General features: G+C 47.3%; 1 protein-coding gene across 1 annotated transcript; it reads left to right on the forward strand.

Moving 5' to 3' along the window:
- Positions 1 to 1,841: 1,841 nt before the first annotated feature.
- Positions 1,842 to 6,322, forward strand: TMEM176B (transmembrane protein 176B). Its single transcript, XM_007469843.1, has 6 exons — positions 1,842 to 2,033; positions 3,825 to 3,935; positions 4,307 to 4,363; positions 4,603 to 4,830; positions 5,713 to 5,832; positions 6,233 to 6,322. Exons 1-6 carry the CDS (start codon positions 1,842 to 1,844, stop codon positions 6,320 to 6,322), a joined length of 798 nt encoding a protein of 265 aa, XP_007469905.1.
- Positions 6,323 to 9,445: the final 3,123 nt, after the last annotated feature.

The following is a 9,445-nucleotide window of genomic DNA, read 5'->3' on the forward strand; positions in this document are numbered from 1 at the left end:
GTCATGAAAGAGCTCAACTAAATATTAAACTCTATACTCATTATTAAAATTACAGTAATGCTGCATGACTCATCAGATCCACCAATGGGCAGAATATAAAGACTAAAATAGGCTTGGATTCCTACGGGAATTTTATTTTTGCTCAGGGTAGCATTTTAAATCAGTGGGAGAAAGATGATATATTCCGTAAACAGAATATACTCTTCAGAAGTTAACCATCTGAAGAGAACAAACCAAAACCAACTTGGATCCATTTTTTCCAACTTACAAGGTAAATTCCAGATGGCTCAACATTTAAATGTGAAAACTGAAAACGTAAAAGCACTTAGAAGAAAACATGGATGAATTATTATTTTATAATCTTGAAATGGGAAAGTTCCTTTTAAGTACAATATAAAACTCAGAAATCATAAAAAGTGACTGAAAACTTTGATTATATAAAAATACAAATGAAGTCAAAAGTAAATCACAAATTGAAAGCACTATCTGTAACTCATGTCACAGATGGTAATTTTTCAAATACACGAAGAACTCCTATAAAGACCAAAACAAAACAGAGTAACACGAGGAGTTCTTAGGATATGAAAGGAAAGCTCCCAAAAGAAGAGGAAGAAGGCTCTTAAACGTATGAAAAGATGACCAACCTCACTCATAATAAGAGAATTGATACTGGAATAGTCACGGAAAGCAGACTGGTGGTTGCCTGGGGCCAAGGGTTGGAGGGGTTCCAGGGCAAGGGACTTTAGGGAACTTTTTGCAACATAGAAATGTTCTGTATCTTGATTGTAGTTATGGTTGCACATATGCACACGTTTGTTAAAAGTCACCGAGATACACGATTAGAAGGGGGCATTTTATTGACTAAAATGGATTAAAATCTACAACGGAATGTCATTTTTCCAAGAGACATTTGAAAAGATTAGCAAGTTTGCTGACACCTTCTGCTGGTCTTGGGGAGGGGCAGGGCACAGTCTTGGATCTCATGCCCTTGCATGAGAATTGCATGGAAATAGCTCCATGGAGGGAAATACCTTTTAACATTACAAATACACATTCCCATTGACCTGCTGATTCCACATTGCTTGTAAGAAAAAAAAAATAAAGGTCTATAAATAGGGGACTGCTTAAAAAAATTATGATGCATTCATACAGTGGAATACTATGCAGCCATACAGATGAGTGAGGACGCACCTTATTGGCCTGATGTAGGATTATTTTTAAAAGATGGTTCTGTGAACAAATCGTTGTGCAGAAACTTGTGTGTGCTATCCTGCCATTTGTGGGAAAAGAGGGAGAGAAAGAATGTTTTTACATGTTTTTATATGCAAAAAAGTCATTGTAGGATATATTAGAAAATGGTAATATTTTTCCACCTGGAAGATAACTAGCTGGCTAGGAGAGCAGAGTGGGCCTCAGCGATACCCCCGTTTTCATCTTTTGATTTTTTTTAACCACATGAAAGTGTTACATATCAATATGTACACCATGCTGCTGAAATAATTCAGATTCCTTTCTTTGTCAATCCCAAGACCCAGACAAACTGTATCTGACCATTTTGGGAAAAGGTCCAAGAGTATATATGGTGAAAACTCTAGAGGTGATTCAGATTTGCATCCCAGATTAAGGTCACTGTGACAGAGACTTCCCTGGCGGTCCAGTGGTTAAGACTCTGTGCTTCCAAGGCAGGCGGCGTGGGTTTGATCCCTGGTTGGGGAACTGAGATCCCACATGCCGTGACTTGACTCAAAGACTGTTTTCTCTCCCTGCACTCAGGCAGTGTATTCCTTTTTCCCTTACTTAGATCTCAAACCTCACTTCTGTGCATCTCCCCAGCAGGCAGGATGACCCAAAACATGCTGACTGTGAATGGAGTCGATGTGGCCTCTACGCTGTCCCAGCCCACTGACATCGACATCCACATCCACCAGGAATCTGCTTTGGCACAACTGCTAAAAGCTGGGAGTTCCCTGATGAAGCGTCTCTCCCACCATCCTGCCAAGGCCAGGATAAGCTATGGACAGCTGGCACTAGGGGTAAGGGCGGGATGGAGAGGTGGGTTAGCAAAGGTGACACAGAGGAGGGTAACGCTCCTTCTTTGGTACGATGCGGAAAAGGAAAGTGGGTTGAATCCCCATGAAAACTCACTATTCGTATCCCATCTTGTTTGGGAAAAGAACGTTTGGGAAGATTCGCCCCAGAGATTTAGACGGAAAGGAATAGTGGATCCCTTCTTCGGTGCAACGTGAGCAGTCCCAGCCAGAGCTGGGGGGTGGGCGGAAGGGTCTCTGGAGGCTGTTCATTCAGGTTGATTGAACCCACGTGGACAGAGGGCCTGCAATGCAAGGCAATATGATATGCACTTCCTAGATAGAGACTATCTAGGCAATAACCTGAAGGTGCTCAGCATCCACCAGAAGGGATTAGGCGACTACACTAATGCCTAGAATTAAAGGTAGCTCAGGGGACATCCTTGGGAGGCAGGATGGCGTCCTGCAGGGGTAGGCATCTGAGCCAGACCTTGAATGGAGAAACAGTGTGTTTAGACAGATAGAGGTGGAAGATGAAAGAAAAGGAATTTTGGGTTAAAAGAATGGCAAGAAAGAAGGCAAAGAAGCCAGAAAGCATAGGACAAGTTCTGTCAGGGTAAAGAGAATGGGACTCATGGCTGATTAGACTGGAAATACAGACCAGGGCCATATTGCTGAGAGCCTTGAGTGACAAGGTGAGGAGTCTGCTGTCCTGAATCAGCTGCGATAGTGGGAAGACTGTGGAGGGATTCTGAACAGGCGCCTGAGCTTCAGGCAGCCTCACGGCCAGGAGGTGTCCAGGTAAGAAGCATGGAGGGTCTGCACCTGTGGTGTCGCAGCAGAAATGAGGAGGAAAGAGAGGAGTCCAAATCCTTTGTGGATGGGGTTGCCATGACTTGGATGAGTGGATGTGGAGTACGAGGGACGAGAGGAGTCCGGGAAGATGCTGAGGTTTGGAGTGAGGGAGACCGGAAAATTGGAGCCCTGGAAGTCAGCGAGGCAGACACTGAGGGTGTGCGTAGGGTCTGGAATTTGGACGCAATGAATCTGAGAAGCTGGCAGGACATGTAGGACATGTAGGTGGTGACGTCCAAGAGGCTGTGATAGTTGGATCCTCCAGGAAGCAGACGCCGAGTGGGAGTTGGGTGTGCGAAAGGTTTATTGGGGTGTAACATCCATGCAATGTAAAGGGCAGGAGCAGGGCTGCGCAGGGGGAGACATCAGATCATGAGGCAGGGCTGACGAGGTCTGGGCCAGCCCAGTGGGGAGCTCGGGAGCAAAGACTGCCCATCACAGGAGTTCCGTGTTAGCTGAAAATGGCCCTTGAACCACTGCCTTGCTTAATCATTGGCTGGGTAGCCACCCCCAAAGACTGTGCCCTCAGTTTGAAAGATGAGGGGACCTTGAAGGCGCTGACCACTGGAGGCTGTCAGCTAACCACGCTCCTTTCTTGAAGGAGGTCATCATGGCCCATCCTGGACAGGATGATGGGCTTCCCAAGGGAAAATGAGGAGGAAAAAAAGGAGGAATCATCAGGTGGGATGACAAATTGTGGTATTTAGGAAAAATGGGATTTAGAAAAGAATGAAGGATAAAAGGCTGGCAAGTCAGAGGGATGAGGGAGAACCAGGACGGGCTGCTTCAGGGACGTTAAGGGAAAAGAATTTCCAGAATCGGAGCTGCGGAGAAGTCAGGGCAGAGGAAGAGGAGAGGAAAGCCACCTAGGTGGGAACTGGGTGGCTGCTCCTGGAGCAGGTGACTCATGGGAAGGGGTGTGGCTTTCCCCATCTCTTGCAGGTGACCCAGATATTGCTGGGGGCTATGAGCTGTGCTCTTGGAGGGCTTCTCTACTTGGGGCCCTGGATTCAGCTGCGTGCCTCAGGCTGTGCCTTTTGGACAGGGTTTGTGGTGAGTAAGAAAGGGGTTGTGAGCTCTGAGGGAGGCAAGTGTTTATGGACAAGGAGAAAGAAAGTTCCTTTTGGACCTGGGTCAGGGATTTGGGGAAGGGACCACAGACCCAGAGTCCAAATGCTCTCTGTTATGAGGAGGCCGCCTTAGGGGGTGGGCAAAACCCTTCCACCCTCTGTTTTTCTCTTTAAGGCAAGGCTGGGAATAGCGGGGCAGTTGTAGGTGGAGTCCTGTCCACCTGCTAGGTTTCTTTGCCTGTTCCTTGGGTCCTGCTTCAAATTGGCTGCTCTGGGGCCCTGTTGGGAGAAGTGTGACGGAGATCATTTCAGGACAGCCAACTGGAGGACTTTTCTGGTGTCTTCTCTTCCTAGGCCATTGCAGCAGGAGTTGGGGCCATTGTCCATGAGAAACGCTGGGGCAAGCTTTCAGTGAGTCTGGGCATCCTCTGGGCCCCACCTTGTCCTCTACCCGCTCCTGTGTCTCTGTTTTCCTGCCCGATTTTTCTGTCTTCTCCCCTTTGGTTTCAAATATCCTAAGATCTTTCCTGGAGGGGTAGGGAGGGTTTCCTCAGCCAGGAAGCTGGGGAAGAGGAGACCGATTTCAGGCCGGGACCCCACGGCTCTGCTATCCATAGAGGGAGTCTGCAGCCTGAACCTCTCTCTTCTAGGGCTGCATATCAAGTCTGCTCACGCTGGCTGGCATTGCCACGGCCGTGGCCGCCGTTGTCTTCTGTGTGAATAGTTTAACCTGGCAACCTGTCTTCTATGACGTCAGCTCCGTGTGTGATCCCTTAGTCCCTGACACCCCCACCTTTGGGTACGAACAGACTAGACGAAGCAATTCCCATTCATCGTGGAGGGAGAGGCACTGCAGAAACTACATGCGAATGCTGAGGGTGAGAAAGGAGAGTCAGTCTTCCAGGACGCGCCACAGCTGTGCATTGGGGAATTGGGGCACCTGAGGGCAGAGATGTAGGCTCTCTGAGCTACGAGTTCATCCGAGGTCTTTGGTTCAGGAGGTTTTAACTTAATCTGAAGCCATTGTTCAGATCCTCATGGCATGAAAATTCCCTGAATCAAAGGGGATGAGGACAAAGAGGAGACATTGAAGTGAGGATTTCATGAATCACCCTTCTGTCTTTTCTGGTGTGAGGCTGTTATCAGTTATCTATTTCTGCATAACATACCACCCCAAAGTGTACTGGCTTAACACTGCAATTTACTATTATTTCTCACATTCTGTGGGTTGACTAGGCTCACATGGACAGTCCTCACTTGCATTTTCTCATGAAGTTGCAGTCCGGTGTCAGTTGAGGGTGAAGTCATCCAGGAGCTGGACCGCTAAGATGGCGCACTCACACAGCAGGGAGCTCAGCTGGGGCTATCAGCCAGGGAGCCTACAATGGCTTCTCCATGTGGCTTGGGCTTCTCGTAGCCCAGCAACCAGGTTCCAACAGGGAGCACCCCACTGTGAGCATTTCAAGAGGTAGGAAATGGAAGCTGCCAGGCCAAATAAGGGCTACCCCATAATTGACCTAGTGTCACTTCCACTGTATTTTGTTGATCAAAGCTTTACCAGACCCTTCCAGATTCTAGGGGGTGGAGCAGTGGATCCCACCTCTTCACAGGGGGGGAGGTAAGGTCACATTGCAGGCAAGCAAATGGGATGGAGTCCCTCCATCCCTCCTGGGGTCCCTCCTGGGGTAGCAAAGTGATAGTAACAGCAGAAGCAGAGGAGCAGACCCCTGACTGTAACTGTTTTCTTCCTTTATCTTCAGAATTTGTTCCTAGGAATCCGTGGTCTGCTCCTGGCCATCTGTGTCCTGCAGGTCATTGTATCCTTGGCTTCCCTGGGCGTGGGTCTCCGACGCTTCTGTGGCCAGAGCTCCCGGGCCCTGGTGAGCTGTTAGGGAGGCACTAGGGAAGGAGCGGATCTGGTTGGTGAAGCTCTAGGGATGGGAAGGACATCGGGGCAGGAACACTGCTGAGCAGGGGTCACGCTCCCCCTCACTCAGCCCTTCTCCCGTGCTTGGCTCTGCCCTTCACTGTCTGGGGAGCATGACCCCATCACTGTGTCCTGGGTTGACTTCCACCTTCATCTTCCGTGCCCTTCTTTGCTCTCATTTCCCCACGTTCCCCTCTTTCCCACGTCCTAGGTCTTGTCTGGCTCCCCTTCCTCCGTCACCTTTTTCTTTCCTCCTTCTTTCATTTGTCTGACTTCCAGTTCTATGGAGCTAACTGTACTCCAACCTTTTCCTCCCAAGAATTGATTTTCCTCCTGGTTTTTTTTTTTTCCAGGATGGAGAAGGGTCAGAGAAGAAGCTGTGGGGGGAGAATTCAGTGCCTCCCTCTCCCCAAAGGAAGAACAGCACAGCTGTTGTCCTGTGAGCAGCCAAAGACCCTGCCTGGACCCTGCATGTCCCTCCAGAGTAGCCCAGGGCCCCTCACTGCCCCGTCCCTCACACTCGCTTCCTGAGGCTGCCCCTCCTCTCGCCAACACCCTCACCCACTGTTCCCACTCCAGGGTCCTCAATTCAGTGAACAGGTACTGTCACATTTTTCGCAACGCTGATTAAACAGAAACAACCACAAAAAATGATTTTGTGCAGAAAGGATGAAGTCTCCCTTTGTTGATACGCACGGTGCGTTGGTACCCATGGAATTAAATGAGAGTTATGTATCATATGGAAACAAGGTCCCAATAAGACTTAATTTACGTTCTGCTCTACATCCCAAGTGTAAAAACTCCTTTTCATGATTTCCTTCTGTTCAGTGTAAGGTGAAAATAACTCTTACATACTTAGAATCTTTTTACCTGCTAAGGTTTTCTTTAAGCATCTATAACTGATCAGTGGGCTTTACAGAACCACGTGAGACATGAAGCAAGATCATTTCATCCTTCCCTCCCTCCCTTTCTTCCTTCCCTTCATCTTGCTCCCCCTCTGTCTCTTTCCTTCCCTCCTTCCTCCCTCCCTTCCTTTCTTTTTTCTCTTTCTCCCCCATCTCTTTCTTGCTCTCTTGTTTTTTTTTGCAGTAATTACTGTTGGTTCTCTCACAATACACACACACACACACACACACACACACACACACACACACACACACACACACACACACACACACACACACACACACACACACACACACACACACACACACACACACACACACACACACACACACACACCCCTGTTATTCTTCAATTTCATTGTAAATGATACGATTGATTCGTTTTTTACTCTTTAAATTTTCTATGTACAATATAAGTACATAGATGTAAGCACTTCTGCTGTGGAACCAGGTTCATTTGTCCAATGTGCAGCAAGCCAAATGCTGAGATGCTGAGGTGTGCAGCAGAGAAAGTGTTTGTTCACGAGGCAGCCAAGCGAGGAGACAGGAGAACAAATCTCATATCTGCCTCCCTGAAGGTGAGGGGCTTGAGATATTTACAGAGTAGAGAAGCAGGGGGTCTTAGGCGTGGAGAAAGGTGATTGGAAGTAGGGAAACTGTGAGGTAGCCGGTATTCCATGCCAGCACATCTGAGATACATGCTTCTTCAGGGGATACATGTCCAAAAATGGAGGTGCTTAGCATGATCTGAGGGTGGAGTTTTCACCCCTCTGATGTCCAAAGGTCACTCACTGGACCCCTGTGCAGGCCCAGTTTTAGGGTTGTTGGTCCCAACCAGTCTTAGCCAGCTTGAACTGGACAGGAGCCGACTCCAAGCCTTGGAAAACAACTTAAGCCCCCGTTACTATAGTGATCCATTCATCAGAGGTGTTACCTACAGGGGGCCACTAAGGAGTCAAAAAATAATTAAGACAAGCTTAGTCAGCGAACGCAGGTTACACGGGAAGGGTTTTTAACAAGCTGTTCCCTTCCCTGAAGTTCTGTAGGATGAGCTCAAGAATTTCTGTTAGTCACCAGTTTCCGTTAGCCTTATGGTGCATGATTTCATCACTGAAGGGTAAAAAAGCGGCCATGGTCTGTAGAATTAAGACGTCATAGGGATTCTGGCATTTTTGGTTCCAACATAGTGAGCAGACTTGCATTTCCATTGTGGTTTTATGAAATCTCTGAGAGGTAGGTGTTATTACTAGTTAGAAGACCCACAGCAGAACTGGCTGGGAGCCCCGCCTTTACCACCTGCATAATCCTGCACTACCATGTGGTGTTGGCAGGGGCAGAGCTGCTGGTATGGGTGAGGCATAGCCCCACCGTTGGAGGTTAGGGGTGGTGGGCTTATAGATAGAGATTTGTAAACAAGCTTGTGTAATAAAGGTCAAAGGGATGAGGTGGTATTATGTTCAGACTATTGGACAGTGCTTGGCAAATTACACCCTGAGGGGCAAGTCTGGTCTGCCACCTACTTCTGTAAATAAAGTTTTATTGAAACACAACCACACTTCTTGGTTTACACATTGTCTATGCAACAAGGGCAGACTTGAGTGGTCTCAGTAGAGACTAAATGGCCCACAAAACTTACAATAGAGTTTGCCATCCCCTGGTGTGGGAGACCCCAGTGGAGGGAGTAGCTAGTCCTACTGGGTGATTGACAGGAGCCGGGGAGCCTGTGCTCTTGCTTCCCCAAATGTGACTCTAGCATATGGGCAACAGGGAGAAGGCTTTGCCCCACCCTAGACTGGCTGAGTCAGGATTTGCATTTTCTCAAGATTGGCAGATGCTTCGTGCCTCCATCACCTTTAGAGAAGCACAGAGATAATCACATCTAGGTGTCTTGTTCAGATACAGAACAAGCCCCTTTGAATTCGATGTCTTTCATTCTTTGGATGCATTTGTTAACCTTAGCATCTTAAAAAGGAATTTTCGTGAGAAGAAACAACACCAGGGCAGAACCAAAGATGCCGGTAAGAGGAAGCATCTTTCCTCTCTTCCTTAGCTTAAGATGCTGTCAGTTTTTGTGCTTCAGTATTTCTAAGCCGTCCCTTTATAGCTAGATTAGATAGAAATTCTTTTCATTTTTCATTCTGGTGAATAAACGACAACTTGGTAGTTTGCTTATTTGTTGATTTTGTTGCTGTTTTTCTAGCGTGAAGCGATCTCTTACTGTCAGAGTCTGGCAGCTTCTTTTTTTTCCCCCTGACGTCTCTATATGTCTCTGAGGGAAGGGGTCCCCCCTCCATCTGACTTCTCCCTCTCCCCCATTTCTTCTTTTCTGGGCTCCACTGCCCTCCCTCTCCTTACCCTGTGAATAACCTTGGAAGTTTCATAATCTTTGTTTTTCTTTTCTGTAGGAAATCAGATGTCATGCCCTTCTCCCCTTGCTTTTGTTTACTTGGAAAAACCAACAGTTATTTGTCTATTTGCACAACTCAGTTTTGGTGACCAGATTGTATTTATGCAACTGACTTCATGACCCTGGGATCCAGCAATTAATCACAAGCCTATTTATATTTACTGAAGTGTTTAAAACCATTCAGAGTGTAAGCACGAAATGGTTCTCTTTCTTTTCCAATCACTGCTTTTTTTTTTTTTTTTTTTTTTTTTTTT

This window comes from Lipotes vexillifer, unplaced genomic scaffold (genome assembly GCF_000442215.2).
Source record: "Lipotes vexillifer unplaced genomic scaffold, Lipotes_vexillifer_v1.1 scaffold472, whole genome shotgun sequence".
Taxonomy (NCBI): Eukaryota; Metazoa; Chordata; class Mammalia; order Artiodactyla; family Lipotidae; genus Lipotes; species Lipotes vexillifer.

Excerpts from the sequence above, each read along its gene's own strand:
- TMEM176B (XM_007469843.1), top strand. The coding sequence starts at position 1,842 with ATGACCCAAAACATGCTGACTGTGAATGGAGTCGATGTGGCCTCTACG. Across the intron at positions 4,364-4,602 it reads AACGCTGGGGCAAGCTTTCA|GGCTGCATATCAAGTCTGCT; the intron begins GTGAGTCTGGGC and ends TCTCTCTTCTAG. Across the intron at positions 4,831-5,712 it reads ACTACATGCGAATGCTGAGG|AATTTGTTCCTAGGAATCCG; the intron begins GTGAGAAAGGAG and ends CTTTATCTTCAG.